At 42.2% G+C, this 22365-nt stretch overlaps 1 protein-coding gene across 1 annotated transcript in view; it reads right to left on the bottom strand.

The window, feature by feature from the left end:
- The window catches only part of spock1 (SPARC (osteonectin), cwcv and kazal like domains proteoglycan 1), a gene marked incomplete at both ends in the record, with an annotated part of 77667 nt that extends 72485 nt beyond the window's left edge, over positions 1–5182 (bottom strand). The window contains 1 exon segment of the mRNA XM_080415675.1: positions 5108–5182. Coding sequence (XP_080271801.1) covers positions 5108–5182 — 75 coding nt within the window.
- Between the last annotated feature and the right edge of the window lie 17183 nt (positions 5183–22365).

Here is a 22365-nt window from a genome sequence, read left to right as displayed (position 1 = left end):
GCGACTTTCAGTAAGCAAGGAAAACACGAGGTTAATACATCAAATGCATAGAAATAGGTAAACCAAGAACCTATCCTCAGTCTAATCAGTTTAATATCAAGAAAAAAAAATCAATAATCTGTACATTGAAACTATGCACACAAGGTCTACACATGACCTGGCATCTGTCTACGTAACATGCTACTGTATCTAAGTAACATTTTGGCCTTTGCATAAGACTGCATGGTCGTCAAGGCTACGGTAGGTGGCCAGTGACTTTGACCAGTTTCACTTTCAAAACCTTTGCGTCATGCATCATGTCACACAAATGCACAAAACACAACACCAATGGTTTTGATCATGTGGATAGTGGAAGTTAAATGGTGGATGTGTGGATATGGACTCTATATGAACAAACTTGTTATATCAACAAAACGCATCGCATTCTGTTTGTGTGACATGCATGATGCATGTGTGTCCTAAACCTGCTTTAAATGTCAAATTAATATAATGATGTTATGTTGGCCTAATCCAGTCATGTTAAATGTGCTTCTGTACTCTCCTATTCTCTCTCTGTCTTTGCAAGGTCAAACTAGCTACAGGCTTTCCGTGGCTCTCTGTTGTTTTGAGAACACTATCTCTGTGTTCTTCTCCAATGCATAACCCTTCTTGCAGTGTCACGAAGTCACCACTGACCAGTGACCGGTCAGAGCCGAGGTCAACGTGTTGACCCAGACATGTGGACGCTGTTTGTCCAAAGATAAACTGTCACACCATCATCATCATCTTCATCATCTACCATCCTCATCTTCATCATCTTCATCTGACGACAACTAGCATCATCACTCTCCACCAATGGCAGGATTACACCTCCGACGGCTGGACGCTTGATCTGTCTTCCATGATGTCATATGTTTATGTTAACGGACGCTGTTAAAGTCCAGTGCTTTCTCTGTTAAACTTCAGAGAGACGACGACCGATGATGCGTTACCACCTGTGATACTGTAACCTTCCATATCTCTCTGTCTGTTAATACAAGATATTTCACTACATCCAATGGCTGCCTGTGTTCGAGTCTGAATTTTTTTAATGGTACTTTGTGTGGGTGATAAGGAAAAAATAGCTCCATCAGTGAAACTGGTCAAAGTCACTGGCCACCTACCGTAGGCAGTGGTGGAAAGTAACTAAGTACATTTACTTAAATACTGTACTTAAGTACAATTTTGAGGTATTTGTACTTCACTTGAGTATTTCCAATTTCCAATACTTTTACTTCTACTCCACTACATCTCAGAGGCAAATATTGTACTTTTACTCCACTACATTTATTTGAAAACTTTAGTTACTAGTTACTTTGCAGATATACATTATTATATTATAAAACATACATTAACCACTTTAACCCTATTTTATACCTAGGCTATTTGAAAATAGCCGATCTACAAGGTCACAACGCGTCGCGTTGTGAGCTTCTTCGCGTTGTGAGATCTGCTATTTTCAAATATTTGGTACTTTTACTTTTGGTACTTTAAGTACATTTTGATGCCAATACTTTTGTACTTTCACTCAAGTACATTTTTAATTCTGGACTTTTACTTGTAACAGAGTATTTCTATATTGCAGTATTGGTACTTTTACTTAAGTAAAGAATTTGAGTACTTTTTTCCACCACTGACCGTAGGTCAAGTGCTGCAGGCTAAGGTGGAGTACATGCAAGAGGTGAGTCTTCAGATTACGGCGGATGATTGGGAGTTCTAACTGCAATGGGGAGTTCATTCAGTGTTAATTTCGTCGACTAAAACTATGCGGATAAATGTTCGTCGACTACCTTTTTTTCACTGACGAAAATGTCATGAAAACTAAATAAAAACTAAGCTATGATTACTAGAAGTAAGACTAATATATTGACAAGTTCGTCAAAAAATAAAAAACTAGAACAATTGTTAGTGAGGGACTAGTGGAGAAGAGATCCAGTAGAACTAAAAGGCAAGTCATTTTATGTTCGGGTGTTTCCCTCTGAAAATAGCAAATCTACAAGCTCACAACGCGTTGCGCTGTGACACGTTGTGGGCTTGTAGATCTGTTCTCTTCAGAATGCAACAGGTGTAAAATCCGCACAATCCATAGTAGATTATGTCGACTAAAATCTTATGATAAAACTAGACTATAACTAAAACATTTCAGATGACTAAAATGTGACTACAACTAAATGAAATTGTATTAAAAAAAACACTGGTTCTTTTTTTTAATTATTTTTATCTCTCGATTTTGTAACCCTTTTTTTCACCCGGTGCCAATTTGCTAAGTGATCCTGGGCGCTACACTCCCCCCACCAGCCTAGGGAGGCCAGGGCCGAGCTCATGCCTCCTTCAATGCATGAGAGCCAACTGACCTTCTTGTCACCTGACAGGGGGGGGAGTTTCCCTGGTAGGACGTAGCGCGTGGAAGGAACACGTTATTCCAACCAGTTCCCTTCCACTCCATCAGGCGCCCCGGCTGACCAGGGGGAGGCAGTATAGAGACCAGGATTACTACATGTTTTTGTGAGGGTATTAACTACCCTAGGAGACACGGGGAGAACATGCAAACTCCACACAGAGTGGGCCCTTTCACCAACCCCACCTAGGGTATGGGCGCTGATGACGCGGAGGAGAAGACACACCCCTAGTGCCCACAGCGTCCCCGGCGGGAATCGAACCCAGGACCTTCTAGCTTTGAGGCGACAGCGCTACCGACTGCGCCACCGTGCTCCGTCCCCCTGAAAAAAAAACACTGGTTCATTCCACAGTTTGGGAGCCAGAAAGGAGAAGAGTGTGGGACGTGTGGAGCGTGTGCCGTGTGTCCCAGATGTTTTAGGGAAGGTTCTGACGGTAACTCATGTCAAACTGATGAGGAGGAGCATCTGTGGCGGCAGCAACAAACTGAGTCTCCATTCAGCACCATCTGGTCCCCACACAGGCCTTCATAAAGACACATGGCTGGAAGAGCTATTCCGCTGACAACTGGCTGTACGATCCACTACTGTAGGAGCCTCTCTTTTACAAAACTACCCGGGTGTGTCTCATTCACACTTGATTTAGCGCTGACAAAACCTCATTTGTGTCTTACAATACAAATACAATACAAGACAACACAATAGCATACAATTGAATACCCCGTCTGTTATTTATGCTGTGACAATGTTGTGCAGCCATAACTTTACGTTATGGGAAAATGTCTGGCAGAGGATACAGTATGTATTTGTCATTTGCAGTGTTGGGACTAACGCGTTACAAAGTAACGAGTTACTGTAACACAACTACCTTTTGCTGTAACTAGTAACGTAACTAGTTAATCTTTCCCATTCAGTAATGCCGTTATAGTTACTGTGATTTAAATTGGTGCGTTACGTTATGTGATTCGACTGAACTGGTTCCCCCTGCGGAGTCTATCTGTCATCTAACATGCAGGCGTTGTGCTCTCACACTAACATGAAAAAGAGAAAGTGGCAGAGAGGAGTGATGATTCCTCTCACATCATGGCCAATCACGGTGCAGGGTTAGGCGGGGTAAATTTTTGGCCAATCACAGCGCAGGATAATTGTACAAATTTCCAAAAATCTATCAATCATGTGTGTGGGGAGGAATCAATTGGCATAACGACTAAATAGAGGAGAAAAGGGGGTAAAAAAAAGAAAAGATAATAAAACATTTTGTAGTCGACCAGGACTGGGGATTATTGTCATTACTGTTTCAGAGAACTACACAGTAAAACACAGCATGATGCATGTGATGATGATAAGACATAACATACAACCTGTGATGCATTTATTCATCTGTGCCTGAGAGTCATTTTATTGTATTATTTTTTTAGTGGACTGATGTTTGTTTATTTTTTTCCCTTTTTTTTTTCTTTTTTGCTGTTGGTGGTCATGGCTGCCAGTTCCCACCTGATGTTGTGTGGGAGTTCAGACTGCTCCACACCGTACTGAATGACCACTAGCTTACATAAAGTCTTCAAAGAAGGACTTAGATCTAGGATGTAAAGGTCATTGGGTGTTGTTAATCCTCCTAAGAGCATGATACGATCTCCCACCATGCAACAGCACATATCATCCATCTTAAACGGTCCTTTCCCCTTGGGCTCAACCTTCTTCCAGGAGAAGGTCTCTGGACTGAATTTCCACAGATCACTGAAGGTGCGACCACCACATATGTACAGCTCTCCATTGTAGGCAAAGGCTGAATGACGTCCTTCTGGAAGAAGCTGTGCAGAAGTTGTGTTCAGCCAGCTGTCAGTCTCTGTGTCAAACACTCTGATGTTGTAGTTGTAGTCGTGGTAACCCGGTCTCCAGCCTCCAAATACAAACATCTTTGTCCCGATGATGGTGGCAGAGTGACACCCTGAAGCAGGTGGCTGAGTTCCTCTGGTGTTAATTAAAGACCAGACCATTGTGATGGTGTCCAACTTGTACATGTCATTAGTCCATCCAGTCAGGGTCCATCCTCCATGGATAAACATGACCTTCCCCAACACACAGGCTGAGTGGTGGTACCTCCCCTTTGGAACAGTCCCAGTAACCCTGGGTTTGAACCATCTATGGGTGTCTACATCAAATGCATAAAGAAGGTTGCAGTAATCACTTGTACTGTAGCGATACCCTCCCCAGATGTAGATGATATCTTCTATCAGCACAGCTGTGTGGTCCCTTGGACGTTTTCTTCCTGTTGTCACCAGGGGCAACTTACCCCAGCGTAAAGCCACTGTGTTGAAAACGTCAACATCAATCTGAGCTGTGTCACCATCACAGAGCTCTCAAAAGGCGTAAACCTTGTGCTGCACGGCAACAGCAGCATAATAGCCTTCCTTTGGTCCTCCATTCAGATGTACCGTCCAGCAAAACATTTCTCACAAAGTAATTCAGGTTAGATTTATAAAGCCTTGCTCTGAGAAACAACAGAGTCCTGGCGTGTTATCACTTATATTGGTTCTGAGGCACACGTGTCACGCAAAGCTTGGCCAATCCACTCAGCCGATCAGTTGGGTTGGCCAATCAGGGAAGCCGATGACTGTTACACTCGACACTGCACTGTTCGCTCTCCACAAGGTCTGCTTGTAGTGTTCTTAGAACCCGGGTAAAGATGTCACCTGAGATCCCATGCTCGGACTGAACTCCTGAACGTGGTAACGGGTCTTATATTCTCTCCATGAGAGATGCCACATCATACTGCTGATGTCACTCTCTGACCTCACTTGTCCTTATATGGAGCTTACATATCCTTATATCCAGTGGTGGAAGAAGTACTCAGATATTTTACAAGTAAATGTATCAATACTACAATGTAGAAATACTCAAGTATACACAAGTAAAAGGCCTGTGCTAAAAATGTTACTTTAATAAAAGTACAAAAGTATTGGCATCAAAGTATACTTTAAGTACCAAAAGTAAAAGTACTAAAATGTTCAAATAGCCTATGTATAAAATAAGGCTAAAGCGGCTAAATTTGGATCGTAGATCTAGTGGAGTAGAAGGAAAAGTACCTCAAAAGTGTACTTAAGTACAGTACTTGAGTAAATGTACTTAGTTACTTTACACCACTTGTATCTGGTATTTATTGGCAGCGTGGAATGCTCTCCAACACACTTTAATGCAACGACATCTCTCACGTCGTTGCGTGATGATGTCATCACGTAGAATACCCAATGACGTTACTCCAACAGACTGTCGTCTGGACGATGTCAACAGAACGCGTCAGAAAAAATATTAACCCTGATGTAGACATTTATGACATTTCATTATAAGATGTTAAAGAGAAACATGTTCAAAACCAGTGGATGAGGTAAACATGTTTTGTGAGCTTGTAGATCGGCTATTTCTTTGGAAAATGTTGAAAGTGAAGCTTGTAGATCGGCCCAAGAAAAAAAAAAAAGACAGATATTCGATCCCGGATTGAATGGGTTAATATGAGAAGATGAAGCCCAATTAGCTTCTCCCTGAGGCCTCTCTGCTGTAATTTCATCTGTATCTGTCTCAAAGTGTGGATACATGGAGTTTACCGAGGCAATACACATCGCTAATCAGCTTATTCCTGGCCTTCTCCAGGGCGCCGCCATTGCCTCTTACAGGGGGCGCCAGTGAGTTTCTCTCTGTGTGCTGCTTCATTGAATATCTGTTCACTTCCTCCCTAGTTGGCTACTACACATAGATATAGAAACCTAGATCTACTGCACATAGATATAGAAACCTAGATCTACTGCACATAGATATAGAAACCTAGATCTACTGCACATAGACATAGAAACCTAGATCTACTACACATAGATATAGAAACCTAGATCTACTGCACATAGACATAGAAACCTAGATCTACTGCACATAGACATAGAAACCTAGATCTACTGCACATAGACATAGAAACCTAGATCTACTGCACATAGACATAGAAACCTAGATCTACTGCACATAGACATAGAAACCTAGATCTACTGCACATAGACATAGAAACCTAGATCTACTGCACATAGACTTGACCTGTATCTTGGCCGCCATATTAGAGGAGGCACGCTGCCACTCAAAGTGACTACTGGCCAATCACAGCGCGTTGACTACTGGCCAATCACGGCACGTCTTTTCCGGGACTTGTCAGAATCTAGTTGTATTAAAAAGTCACGCAGCCGAGCCTTCTAATTTGCATCTGTTTGTACAGCCAATAGCGGCACACGAACAGACCATATCTCTGGGAAACCTGTTTAAACTGCTGTAAAAAAAGATTTATTTGACAAATGCAAGTGTGGAGTTTGTCAAGTTCCAACTAGCTGACTAGTTGCTGCGTGGCTGTCTCTTAAAGGGTTTAGAGCTGGGTTACGAAAAGACCCGCCCCCACATGTAAACGGAAGTGCACGCCCCCTTTTTCGAGGGCTGTCTATAGTATCAGTCAAAAATGATACAACAAAGACAGTGTTATAATACGCATACTTTCCATGCTATGAAGAACGATAGCTTCCATTCTGAATAGTCTCAACGCGCCACACATCCTGCTCATACCAGCATAGACCACATGACCACAACAACACAGTCAGCGGCCCAGTAGCTGTATGCTCTTGAATGGTGCGTCTTGTGAATTAATCTTATACAAAATTGGCAAGTGGGCTGCGGCTGTCTGGGCGGAGCTACATGGTTGCCAGGTTTCCAGGTTCCGCGAGAGAAACAAGCACATGCAAACAAACATTTAAAACGAGGCCATGTTCATTATATTACAGAGTGTACAGCAGTGCACACTGTTCACGGGTGTGAGTAGCGGCCCAAACTCTACATGTGAGAGTTTTCATTTACATTGTTTACATTTGAATCCAAACAGCTTTGAGACCTGTTGTCAGTCCTACAACATGTTAAATGTGTGCAACGTTAATGCATGAACACACACTTACCTCCACTTCCTTCAAATGATTGCAGAGGAGAGACAGGGAGAAGAAGAGAGAGAACGTCAGTGATAATGATTACCAATGATAAAGATCTCATTGTGAATACTGAACAAAACCCAAGACAACATTCACTTAATTCTGAATACTGAACTAACCCCAAGACAACGCTAACTTCATTCTGAACTAAACCCAAGACAACATTCAGACAATTGCTTACAGACAGACAGACGGACGGACGGACGCATACACACAAATTGCTGCTGCAATTTCCATTTTCCACAGTGTCCTGAAAATACCACACACACACACACACACACACACACACACACACACACACACACACACACACACACACACACACACACACACACACACACACACACACACACACACACACACACACACACACACACACACACACACACACTTCAAAACAACAGTATTATGTCATGTCTATCTCCACAGGGACGTTCACAAGCTAAGGACTCAGCATGCAGAGACCATCATAATAGACAGACAGACAGGCAGACAGACAGACAGACAGACAGACAGACAGACAGACAGACAGACAGACAGACAGACAGACAGACAGACAGACAGACAGACAGACAGACAGACAGACAGACGCATACACACAAATTGCTGCAAGAGTGAGAGATACTAGATAGCCTCATATGATGCAACATGTAATTTCAAAACACAGGGGATCAATTGCACCAGTTTAGAGAGAGAGAGAGAGAGAGAGAGAGAGAGAGAGAGAGAGAGAGAGAGAGAGAGAGAGAGAGAGAGAGAGAGAGAGAGAGAGAGAGAGAGAGGGAGAGAGAGAGAGAGAGAGATAAAGAATTCAGACCAGAGATGAGAGCGATTCAGAGGAGAGAACAGGCTGCAAAAGAAGAAGAAGAAGAAGTCATCTTGGACAGTGATCGAAACATATTAATGTTAATTTCATAGTTATTTCATAGAGTAAAACTATGATGAAACATGTTGGTCGACTAGCTTTTTTCACAGCCAAAAGAAAAATAAAATAAGCTATGATGACTAAAACTATGACTAAATATATTGACAATTTTGTCAACAAATAGAAACTAGACTAAAGAGTGGAGAAAACACATGTTATGCTTGGGTGTCGAAAATAGCCGATCCCAGACGCGGTGTAGCTTGTAGATCGGCTATTTTTGGCACTCGGCTAAGAGTAAATCAGGCATAGCTATAAAGGCCCGCCAAAATAACATTTTGATGACTAAATCTTATGATGTTTAGTCAAGTAAAACTAGACTAAAACAGTTCAAATGACTAAAATATGACCAGGCATGCAATGCTCATTTGGTATGTTCTTGCACTCTATTTCAATGACGTGACGCGCACGTCGCTTAACCCATTGAGACCTGAAGCCGATTCTACATGTCTCCTAAATCTCAACAGTATTCTCAAAAACGTATGTTTCTATATCAGTGGTGCTCAATCTTTTTCATGTCAAGGACCCCCAAAATTATATGTATTTGGCCGCCGACCCCCATCAAAACATTTTGTTCCAGGGACCCCCAGAAGCAAAGATTTTGCACACATTTTCACGATTTTTCAAAAATAGCAGATCTACAAGATTTTGCACACATTTTCACGATTTTTCAAAAATAGCAGATCTACAAGCTCGTAGCACGGCACTCGGTGCCGCGCTACGAGCTTGTAGATCTGCTATTTTTGAATAGCCCAAAGTGTAAAATAATGCTTTTTAGCTCAAATCTAAAAATGACACAGTTCCAGGTTTTAATGGGTTAACACCCACACAATGGACAAATGATATGCATCTATAGGCTTATTCCTACGTTAATTCGCTAGGTGTGAGTCGGGAGCCTTTGAAAACGTTGTTGAGGTGCGAATTTAAAGTAGTTTTAAATCTATGCGTGTGCCTGCGTGTGCTCCTGGTCAAATAGGTTCCGGCACGGCGTGCAAGGCCGTCCAGTGAGCATTGCACCCCTGAATATGACTAAAACTAAATTGAATTGTATTCAAAAGATTATTACTAAATCAAAATGTAGCTGTCAAAGTTAACACATCGAGTGCCGAAAACGGTCCGGACCGTTTTTGACCCAATTCTATTTTTATACGAGTGGCCCACGTGGGGCGCTAAAACGAAACTTTGACATCACCCAAGGAGTTTCTGAGAAGAAGAGGCTGGATGTGGCTCCATGTCAAAAATCCTCCCGGTCGGCGTTTTCAATGTTATCTCCTTGACTAAAAGCTTAATATCTCCATTTCTTTTTAACGTGGTGGAAACGAGCCGTTTTCGATCGGCGATCACGCTGCAATGGAGGATCGCGTTGGAAATATTATTGTTCCAGGCGTTAGTCGGGACCCTCCGCCGTCTCGCACGCACGCTTTGCTTACATGCACTTCCGCGTCGGGGCTTCTACAGCACGAAACGTATCAACGTAAGTGGATGGAAGAAATGCAGGCACTCAACGTATAATATTTTAATAAACCTCTGGCACCCAATGTGTTAACGTATGAGATGAGGGATAGAATGTAATAGAACAAGACATGACTCAGTCATGTATACCAGCATGCAGAACGTACGCTACGCAGCGCGTATGCAGAGGTGTAAAGTAACTAAGTACATTTACTCAAGTACTTCACTTAAATTGTGTCCTATACGTTACTCTGTGTCACGGCGATTTGAACCGACGGCAGGCGTGTATTAGTAGCCAGAGAGGCGAGAGGCGTGTCTAGTGCCATCGCTTGGGAGGACGAGACCGCCCGTTCAGAGTATGGGAAAGTATCCCCATTGGCTTAAAGGACGGCCAATGATCGAAAACATGCCGAGAATATGTCGAGAAATGGCTAGTACTGAGTCTCTTTGTAGACCCGCAGTGCATGCTGGTAAAAAAAAAGGATAAATGAAAAATAACCAGACTTCTCTCTGGGCCGTGAGGCAGATGACAGCTGCTCAACCAGAACACTCTCATGGAGATAATAAGACATTTGTTCCAATTGTGTGAAGTATCTGTATTTGGCAATGATGTGACTCTATAGTTCCCTAATACCAGTGGTGGAAAAAGTCCTCAATTTTTGTAAGAGTAGCGATATCACAATATAAAAATACTCTGTTACAAGTAAAAGGCCTGTGTTCAAAATGTTACTTGAGTAAAAGTACAAAAGCATTGGCATCAAAATATACTTATATGTTATATATTTTTTTGTTGAAAATAGCAGATGTACAAGCTCACAACGCGTCGCATGAGCTTGTAGATCGGCTATTTTCAAATAGCCTATAAATAATTTAGGACTAAAGTGTCAATGTATGTTTTATAATATAGTAATTTATATCTGCAAAGAAACTAGTAACTACATTTTTCAAATAATTGTAGTGGAGTAAAAGTATAAGTACTGAAAATTGGGAATACTCCAGTAAAGTCAAAGTACCTCAAAATTGTACCTAAGTACTGTACTTGAGTAAATGTACTTAGCTTATGTTACACCACTGGCATGGAGTAGGCATAGTATACACTTGATAACTTGAAAGAGAGAATGCGAGCGCTCAGTCAGTTGAATAGTTCAAAGTTCACGTTTATCGGATGCAACGGTTCTGGATGAAACGGTATCTTTGAAAAGATCCCCAGCACTCACTGCCGATCCTCTTAGAAACGGACGCTTGGGCCCGAGGCTTTCCTCAGCGTGGATGGAAGGAAGGTCGTGGAGAGGCTGAGGAAGGCCTTGGGCCCAAACGTCCGATCTAAAACAGCGCTACTCAAGCCGCGGGCCGCATGCGGCCCCAACGCAGCGTCTCTGCGGCCCCTCATGGTCAAAAAACAAAAAAAAGCTAAGGTATGGCAACCCTAACCTTGCCATACCTTAGCTTTTGCTGATCTTCTTATAACAATTACAATGTATAGTGTGATCTAAAAGAACCAAGCATGCTGCTGTAAAGTAACTAAGTGCAAAGGGATGAATGTCAACAAAAACAGTGGAACAAAACCAAAATACAGCCAGAGGGGTGTGTCTTTCTGCAGGAAAACACACCTGCATAATTATATAGTGGCTGATAGCTGGAAAAAATGCAAAATAAATTAATATATATGTTTTTTTTAAATTTAGGCTCAAAGTTACCTAGTATGCCTTTAAGATATTGTTACAAAACATACATTAACCAACTTCAGCCCTATATAGACTTTGGCTATTTGAAAATAACCGATCTACAAGCTCACATCGCGTGACATCGCGACGCGTTGTGAGCTTGTAGATCTGCTATTTTCAAATTATTTTATACATTTTGAAGAAAATGGAAGATGTATGCATAATGAGTACTTTTACTTTTGGTACTTTAAGTACATTTTGATGCCAACACTTTTGTACTTTTACTTAAGTACATTTTGAATTCTGGACTTTTACTTGTAACAGGGTATTGCTACATTGCAATATTAATACTTTTACTTTAACATTGGAGTACTTTTTCCACCACTGCACTTTACCCAAATACAGCTCAAGTGGAGGTTTTTGACCATTATAATGTGGAGATTTTATTTCCGTCTGACTTGGAGGCAGGTACACACTGCAGGACCTTAAAGTGGTCGGGGGTCATCTGATCGTTAAGCATTACACACTGCAGGAGTTTATTTCTTAAAATCGTTGTGGTTTTCACACTATAGATTGATTCAGACCCAATACATACATTTGTTTATTCCAATTCATTTTAATCGACATATACCGTGATATGCCCCCCTCTCTCTCTCTCTCTCTCTCTCTCTCTCTCTCTCTCTCTCTCTCTCTCTCTCTCTCTCTCTCTCTCTCTCTCTCTCTCTCTCTCTCTCTCTCTCTCTCTCTCTCTCTCTCTCTCTCTCTCTCTCTCTCTCTCTCTCTCTCTCTCTCGTCAAGTGTGCTGAAGCAGTCAGTGACAGAGTTGCCATGTCCGCTTATTATAAGCGACTTTGGGATTGTTTTTCTGTAAAGTTGCTTGAAAGTGTAGTTGCTTTTTTGGCCTTGTTTCCTGATGTTGTTTGAACCAGTTGTTCTCAAACATTTTCATGGCAAGGACCCCCAAATTAATATTTGTCCGCAGAGGCGCAGACCTCCCCCTTCTGAAAATATGTTGTGCCATAGACCCCCATACATACAAGATCTGTGTGGATTTGGAAAATATTCCACAATCCCCCCTCCCCCCCAAATGTCTTCTTTAAAAATAGCCTATCTACAACGTGAGCTTGTAGATCGTCTATTTTCAAGTATCCAATGTATTTATTTGTATATAGGCTTAAAGTGCTCATAGTCGCTTTTGTTGGGCTTGTTTTCACAAACCTGGTTGCTTACTTCTCTCGCAAAATCTGGCAACACTCACAGATAACGACACACACACACATATACAGATCGCTCGCTCTCTGTGTGTCTGTCTCTCTCTCTCTCTCTCTCTCTCTCTCTCTCTCTCTCTCTCTCTCTCTCTCTATGCAATAGTCTAAAATAAACAACCCCCCTTCGAGCACGCTCGCTCACTCTGTTTTATAATAATGTTTAACTTAATACAGGACTGGACGGTAACTATGCGGGGGATCTGTTTGTTGTGGTCAGGTCCACCGACCTTCCATAGCCGCGGTGGCTGTAATGTGCTCTCATTGGCTGTAGCGTTCATCTCCTCGCACGGTGGTCGCAGCTCCTTTCATACTGTATGATATTGTCTGCTGTCCTGTCTGGGACAGAGCTGAATATCTAACAGGGTGGTTATCTGAAAACGGTCGGAAAGCCATCGCAGAGCGGATGATCGTGGCCAGATCGTCTCGCGGAGGCTTTCACACACAGCGAGCATTAGCTCGCCGATCAAAGGCCGATCTGCGTCAGATCGGGAGGTTTTGTCGGCGAGAGCCAAAATAAGTCGGCGACAGCAAAATCGGACCTAATGTCCTGCAGTGGGTACCTACCCTTGGTAAGACAAAACAACCATCTCCTCAAGTTGGAATTAGAAGGTTTGATGGACAGTTTGAGGATCCAATGGAGTTAGGAGGTTTAGTCAGAAGCACTTTTTAATATTTTTCATTGGTTCAATATTTGTAAAAACTCACACACAGACGTAAAGGTGTTCAATAGCAAAAACTTCTTATCTTTAAGTTGAAAAATGTATGTTTCTGCCAGACAGCGACAATTCAGTATGTTTCCTAAACCTAGAAGTGAGTGTTTGTGTTCAAAGCCCTTAACAGTCTTACACCTCCCTATATTGTGGAACTTTTAGGCCGATCTCCCAGCTCCAGGTCACTCAGATCTGACAGTGAGTCGTACATGAAGACTCCAAGGTCTAGCAGAGTAAGGAATACATATTCTTTGGTGGTCCTTGATATGGAAAAGTTTGAGAACCACTGATTATAGCAGCATACGTTTTTTCAAAGAACGGTTAGGATTTAGAAGACATTTGTAGAATCCCCAGGAGCAAAAATTTGAGTTAAACATGTTCGCTTAAAAAATATATATATATTCAAAGATTTGCACACATTTTCATGATTTAAAAAAAAATCACACCCAGTGTGAAGTGGGCGGTGTGGTCATCACAGTGATGGAAGCTCACTTTTTAAAAAAAAGTGTTTTTTTAAAGTGCATAGTCCTATTTATAGGTTATTAATTTCATCATGTGTCTCGCTAGCCAATCACAGTGCTGAATAGAGTCATCCAATAGAGTCAGCCAATCACAGTACAGCTAGGGGTGTACTAATGTAGGGGTGTACTAATGTATGAGCCAATCACAGTACAGCGAAGGGTGTACTAATGAGGTGTCCCAACCCCACTTATAGGGGCGGCTAAACCGCCCAAAAATAGCAGATCTACAAGCTCAGAGAGTAACATCAGCAGTATGATGTGGCATGGAGAGAATATAAGAGAGAGAGAGAGAGAGAGAGAGAGAGAGAGAGAGAGAGAGAGAGAGAGAGAGAGAGAGAGAGAGAGCACAGAGAGCAAGAGAGACGGAGAGAGAGAGAGAGAGAGAGAGAGAGAGAGAGAGAGAGAGAGAGAGAGAGAGCACAAAGAGCAAGAGAGAGGGAGAGAGAGAGAGAGAGAGAGAGGCAGAAAGCATGAGCTCCTGCTTCAGCAAATGATTTAATTATTTTGATTACTTTTAGATCGAATTTAGTGGCAAGTTTTATGTTAAATTAAAGATAAAGATCTTGGGAACAAGTTGGTAAAGTTACAAGTTGATTGAAGAAACTGGTCTTCCAAAATCAGTCAACAAAGAAGCTAGCTACCTAGCTAGCTAACAGCACTTCCAACTTTCAGCTAACAACTGCTACCGAACAACACATAACCAACTGAATGGAGACTCCAGGCAACACATAGGACAAAACTACTAAAAGAATGCAAGAGGAGGTAAAACACCAGGAAAAGAGAATAAGAAGGATCAATCACAAAACTGTCAACAAACTGTGGGAGAAGCTAAGTAACTTTTTTTTTTTTTTCTTAAAAGATAAATAAAACAATGGATCCAAAACTACTGAAAGCAGATGGATGCAGTCTATATAATATGGTGATTCAATACCCAGAGGACATTAACTCTGAAACAGGGAGAAAGAAATACAGAGGTAAGCTGCTCAGAGAGCATCCTGAAACACTCAGAGGAGATTATAAAATGCAATGTGACCAAGCAGTCATCACAGACCTGTTGTTCTATACAGAGGACCTAGAAGCTTGGCACTCTACACTCCATGAACAATATAATGACCTTAAAATGATTGGCAACAAATCCATCCAACAGCTATACACAGATACTGTACCAAAATTCAACATCAACTTCCACAACACAGGCATAGTGATGGTTCAAGGGTCCCAGACAAAACTGGAGGAGTTTGAAACATACTTCAGCAGACTGAGAACTCTGGCTGGTGAGAAGAAAGATGCTGTGCCTTTAAGAACAGCACCTACAGCTCCACCAGACTCACCCTCCCAGCCTTCAACTCCCAGACCTGCTCCAACCTCCCAGGTCCCTCCTACACCTGCCTGCTCCATCAGTCCTCACACTCCCAGGACACCGGCAGTGTCCATGCAGCGCATTCAGGAGTGTCTTTCCCTCCTCGAGGTAGAGATCATAGAATTCAAAGAAAACAAGCAGTCGGAGTCTGACACAATTCAACAGATGAAAGAAGACATGAAACTGTTAAGAGAGGAAACCAATTTTGCTGTTGGACAGCTGAGAGAAAATATAAATGAGCTTCACAGAATAAATCAAACTCTCAGACATGAACTGTATGAGATGAAAAAAGAGATGGAACAGAGAGACACACACCTTGTCAATCTGGAGGAGAAGCTGCTTAGGATGGAAGCAACAGAGCAGCACCCTCCAACTCACACTATAGACACAGGTTCACAGACGAGCTCCAGCAACCATGTAACACAGACCGGCCCCAGCAGCCAAGCAGCAGAGTCCAGTCCTCCACAGACTGACTCCAGTAGCCAAGCAGCAGAGTCCAGTCCTCCACAGACTGACTCCAGCAGGCAAGCAGCAGAGTCCAGTCCTCCACAGACTGACCCCAGCAGCCAAGCAGCAGAGTCCAGTCCTCCACAGACTGACTCCAGCAGCCAAGCAGCAGAGTCCAGTCCTCCACAGACTGACTCCAGCAGCCAAGCAGCAGAGTCCAGTCCTCCACAGACTGACTCCAGCAGCCAAGCAGCAGAGTCCAGTCCTCCACAGACTGACTCCAGCAGCCAAGCAGCAGAGTCCATACGACGCCGTCTACAAAACAACACAGCCCCTCCAGCCTTGCACTCAGCTCCTCTCCCAGCTAGAGTAGAGACAATCACAGAGGAACAGGGACCATTCGGTCACCAGCCCCCTAAAACGGCAATCCTCATAGACTCCAATGGCAAATGTATGGAGCACAAGAAGATGTTCCCTCGCCACATAGTGGGGAAGTTTTGGTGTCCTCACACTGACAAAGCCCTCCAACTCCTTTGTCACAATCACCTTCATGACCCTGACAACATCATCATCCACTGGAACCAATGACCTGCACCATAAGGGAGAGAGTGTGTCAGAGGCTGTCAACAAAGTGGCTCAGAAAGCGTGCAGGGTGTTTCCTAGGGCCAAAATCACTATCTCCACTCTGCTGCCACGGAATGACTAATAACATAAACAGGCTGATCACCTCTGGATGTGCGACACTAAACAATGTCAGCATTGCCCATCACCCCACTCTGACATCTGAACACCTATATGACCATGTTCACCTGGACCGGGAGCATGTCTGGATGTTTGCTGAGGACCTGGGAAGGACAGCAGCTGATGGAGAGCCCTCAGCCACACACTCCACCACAGGACCACCACGGCTCAGCCAGAGACACCAGCGCGCACCACACTGGCCAAAGGAGAGGAGCCTGACATCAGCCCAGCTCACCAGAGTCCAGCCTACCAGACCTCTGCCTACCGGAGGCCAGTCTACCAAGGCCCATTCTCCCAGAGCCCAGCTTACCGGAGTCCAACCTACCAGAGTCCAGTCTACAAGAGAACATCCTACCAGAGAACAGCCTACCAGAGAACAGCCTACCAGAGAACATCCTACCAGAGAACATCCTACCAGAGAACAGCCTACCAGAACCCAGCCTACAAGAAACCAGTCAACTGGAGACCAACCCAGCAGAGTGCCAACCACTAGACATCAGGCAGGCAATAGTGCCAGGCCCCGAGAGCACATATCTGGAGCAGCATATGCAGAAGCACAGCCTGACGCGGTTCAAACCGTGCCACACCCCGGGATGCAGCCTACCTACGCACAGGTAGTAGCCAACAACTCAAACATCGGAGAGGTGAAACAGCTGCTACAACTAATATTTAGGATTCTTGGGTAAAAACATTTTAAAAAATGATAATGATAATAATACAGGCTGTTGCCTGCTCCTTAGTTCCCAAATGCTGTACTTTGTGTATTGTATTGAAGCTTTTACTTTAGAATTTTGATTTTCATAAGTTTTACTTGCCACTGTATTTGATCTGTTTGTAATTGATTATTAATGCAATCTAGATCTATTAGTTCATGGAACATTCAGGGTCTGTGCTCCTCGGCCTTTGGACTGGAAGTACAGACCCAGAATTCATCTCTAGCATCAAAGGTCAAGATATTGTCATATTATTAGAAACATGGTGTCGTGATGACACATACACCGGCTGTCCCCCAAACTATAGAGGAATTCTACCATCCCTCAAAAACACATACGTCATGGTAGAGATTCGGGTGGAGTTATTGTGTGGTATAAAGAGGACTTGTCATCTCATCTAAATATAATTAAAAAAGCAACAACACACGTCTGGCTTAAGCTAAACAAAAATATTTCCAACTGTGATAATGATTTATATATATGTGCGGCATACACGCCTCCGCTTGAGTCGGCATATTATAATGATAACTTTTTGGAGGATCTCCATACAGAGCTGGGGCATTACCAGGCCCAGGGTAATGTCCTACTGGTTGGAGATTTAAACGCTAGAACCGGATGTGAGCCTGACATAGTGGATCCTGCTGGTAACAGTCACATCTTTGGACAGTCCTCTCTACACCTCAGCCCCACCACTAGACACAGACACAATCTAGACCATGTTGTCAACAAACTGGGGAAAGAGCTTTTACATCTGTGTCGCTCATTAGGTATATATATGCTTAACGGCAGGATGAAAGGGGACTCTTTGGGAAGGTTCACCTATTGTTCAGCTCTTGGGACTAGTGTAGTCGACTATGCCATCACTGACATGGACCCCTCCCTCATCAGTCCATTCACTGTCAGACCACAGACCCCTCTATCAGACCACTGTCAAATCAATGTATATAAAGCCAGCTGTGCATAAGATCACAACACAACCAGAGCCCTGCAAATTACATAAAATAAATAATAAATACAAATGGACTTCTGATGGTGAAGTTACATTTAAAAATGCAATTACCTCACCTGAAATCTCTGATCTAATTAATACATTCCTCTCTCAACAGTTTCAACCAAATAAAATAAATAAAATCTATAATAAATCAGCCAATAAAGCAGAACTTACCAAGAACAGTTCTGCATCCAAACAGAGACTAAAAAAGGAAGAGTGGTATGACAAAGACTGCAAAGATATCAGAAAAACATTACGACAGCAGTCCAACCTAAAACACCGGCAACCAAAAGACACAGACCTGCGTCAAAATTATGTTGAAACACTGAGAGAATATAAACATTTAATAAGACATAAGAAAAAACAATATTATGATCATAAACTAAGAGAAATTGAGGAGTCCATTAATCAAAATCAATTCTGGGAAAGATGGAACAACTTAAAGAGCAAAAAAGAAAACGCAGCATTACAAAATGGTCACATTTGGAAAGACCATTTTGAAAAACTGTATGAGCAAATACCACCCAACAATCTCAATCGTCAACAAAAACAAATTAGAGACACATTGGCAATCCAACATAATAATCACCGCACTACTGACCATATTTGCACTCTACATACTCTAATTAATAATCATGTACACCAAAAAAGCAAGGGTAAATGTTTTGCATGTTTTATTGATTTTAAAAAGGCATTTGATTCTATTTGGCAAGAGGGATTGTATTACAAAATTCTGCAAATTGGTGTAGGGGGTAAAATGTATGACATTATTAAGTCAATGTATGTCAATAATGTGGAGTGAAAATTGGTGACACATCTACAGATCTCTTCACTCAAGGGAGAGGTGTTTTTCAGGGCAACAGTTTGTCTCCAACACTATTTAACATCTACATAATGATTTAGCATTATTATTGGAGCAGTCTGGAACCCCTGGCCTAACCCTTAACAATAAGGAAGTCAAATTCCTGCTTTATGCTGATGACCTGGTGTTGCTGTCTCCCACACAACAAGGACTGCAGCAGCACCTGGACCTGCTGGAGCAGTACTGTCAGGACTGGGCCCTGACAGTCAACTTGAACTAAAGTCATGATTTTCCAAAAGAAACCCAGATCTCAGGAAACCAAATATCAATTCAAATTAGGAAACGCACATCTAGATCACACCCTGTATTATGATTACCTGGGACTAAAAATCAGTGCCTCAGGTAATTTTGGTCTGGCAGTGAATGCACTGAAAGAGAAAGCATGTAGAGCATTGTATGCTATTAAAAGAACATTTTACAAAATTGATATACCAGTTAGAATTTGGATAAAAATATTTGACAGTATAATTCAACCAATCGCCCTCCATGGCAGTGAAGTTTGGGGTCCACTCAGTCATCAGGACTACTCTAGATGGGACAAACATCCCACAGAGACCCTGCATGCAGAATTATGTAGATCCATATTAAACATCCAAAGGAAAACCCCAACCAATGCATGCAGGGCAGAATTAGGCCGTTACCCATTAATTATTAACATTAGAAAAAGAACACTTAAATTTTGGTTACATCTTAAATCAAGCCCCCAAGACACCCTGAGATTCCAAGCCTTGCAAGCCCAGGAGAGGAAGCCTCAAAAGAGTCCCTTCTGTCAACTTGTCCTGAGACGTATTGATCACTTAACACCCAACAGTGTCCAACCTCAACCTCAGACCAGCACTGCTTTGCAGCCACTAATTAGAGTAAACCAAATTGATAAACTAACAAAAGATGCCTATCTGAAACATTGGACCAATCAAACCAAAACTCAACACAAACTTAATTGCTATCTGGCACTAAAACATGAATATAAACTGGCAGAGTATCTCTTTACGGTCAAAGATAAAAAAGCAGAGACAGATCCTGACTAAATACAGACTGAGTGACCACAGTCTGGCCATAGAGAAAGGACGACACAAGAAGTCCTATCTGCCTCCAGAACAAAGAGTGTGTGGTCACTGTACCACAGCTGAGGTAGAGACTGAGATGCAATTTCTATTAAAATGTGACAAATATAACAACATAAGAGCAGCATACTTTAAGAAATTTGGGTTGTTAATTCCAAATTTTACAGAGCTAGATGACAATGACAAACAACATATTCTATTAGGAGAGGGACCTGCAGCACACACACACACACACACACACACACACACACAGTTCGATGATGTACATTTGGACCATTATGATAGTATTATCTGTATTCTTTTTTCAGTATTTACTGCACTTGATGCTTTGGCAATATTGTAATTGTTACATTCATGCCAATAAAGCGAATTGAATTGAATTGAATAGAGAGAGAGAGAGAGAGAGAGAGAGAGAGAGAGAGAGAGAGAGAGAGAGAGAGAGAGAGAAATGGGAAGAGAGCAAGAGAGAGTGAGCAAGGAAAAGGAGCAGCTGATAAAATGGTGCTTGTGTGTGTGTGTAGCCTACCGTATACGTGACATTAAACAAGTATTAACATGAATATTTAACCAGTCACAACCACAGTGCTAATGGATGATGTCATCATAACCAGGGTCACTGCATGAGAGCAAACAGCATTAAATATGTACTGAGTCCACCACACACACACACACACACACACACACACACACACACACACACACACACACACAGTTAGTGTACTGTAAGCCTATAAAGCCGAAACATTGCCGATCTACAAGCACACAGCACGTCTCAGCGTGCTTGTAGATCTCTCTGGTCCACACGAATACATAAATGCAAGTAGTCCTACGTACGATCGTCGTACGTGCACGCATGCACGCACACACACACACACACACACACACTCACACACACACACATCCCCCAGTGGTGTAAAATAACTAAGTACATTTACTCAAGTACTGTACTCAAGTACAATTTTTAGGTATTTTTAATTGACTGGAATATTTTCAATTTTCAGTACTTTTACTTCTACTCCACTACATCTCAGAGGCAAATATTGTACTTTTACTCCACTAGAATTATTTGCAAACTTTAGTTACTAGTTATTTTGCAGATATAAATTACTTGACTTATTATAAAACATACATTAACCACTTCAGCCCTATTGTATACATAGGCTATGTGATTTCAGTTCTGCAGAGCACAAGATTCATTTAGAGAAAGCAATAATGGGGGAGAGAAAAGGACCTGCTGGCTCTGCAAACTGAATTATTCTGAACTGCAGTTCACTGTGAACACAAAGAGTCCAGCACTTACCAAACACCCACAACATCATAAGAACCAACAACACTATACACAGGCACACATTGTAAAGAATAAAAAGAACCCGGCCGGCCGTAGAAACGTAAACTAAGGTTGTGCCTCGTCTGCTCAAAGTGCAATATTCAGCCCACATGTCTTAACCCAATAGGACCTGAGGCCCATTCTACAAATGCAGTGGAGTCAGTTCAGCAAAGGCTATGGTATGGCAAGGTTAGGGTTGCCAACTCCCAGAGATTAAAATAAGGGACACCTATCCTTTGCTGCGCGGCAGAAATATATTTGGGGGTTCAAACCCCCCAAAACTATGCATTATACCTATAACATAATACAAACACAATGGTCATACACCTGCATTAGGCTACTATTCATGTTTTTTTTCTTTTTCTGGAGCCAAGGTATGGCACCGGCGATACCCAATTGACGCCCCTGTACAAATGTCTTCAAAATCCTAACAGTTTTCGGGGAAAAAAAATGTTGCTAAATGTCAGTGGTGCGCACACTTTTTCACGTCAAGGTTATGCCAAAATGTATTTGGCCGTTGACTCCCATCTCAAAATGTGTTGTTCTATAGGAACCCCCCAGGAGCAAAGATTTTAGTTAAAAATGTCCACTTGATATTATATATATATATATATATATGTATATTCAAAGATTTGCACACATTTTCACGATTTAAAAAATATATAGCAGATCTGTTATTTTTGAATAGCCGAGCCAGTGTGCTATTTTTATATAGCTAACATCTAAGATGACACAGATGCTTTCCCGGTTTTAATGGGTTAACATCCTCTGAGAAGAAAATAACTAAAAAGTACAGTAAACAATAAGCAAGTCATTGTAATCCACTTTGATGTTCTATCTTGCTTACTTTGTTGTTTGCTCAGAGAAAAAGCACAGCTGTGAAAACTCATAAACACACACAGGCAGCAT

This window comes from Gymnoscopelus braueri (genome assembly GCF_963280865.1).
Source record: "Gymnoscopelus braueri genome assembly, chromosome: 20".
Taxonomy (NCBI): Eukaryota; Metazoa; Chordata; class Actinopteri; order Myctophiformes; family Myctophidae; genus Gymnoscopelus; species Gymnoscopelus braueri.
The sequence above is the reverse complement of the archived record's forward strand: the minus strand, read 5'-3'. Positions and strand labels throughout refer to the sequence as shown.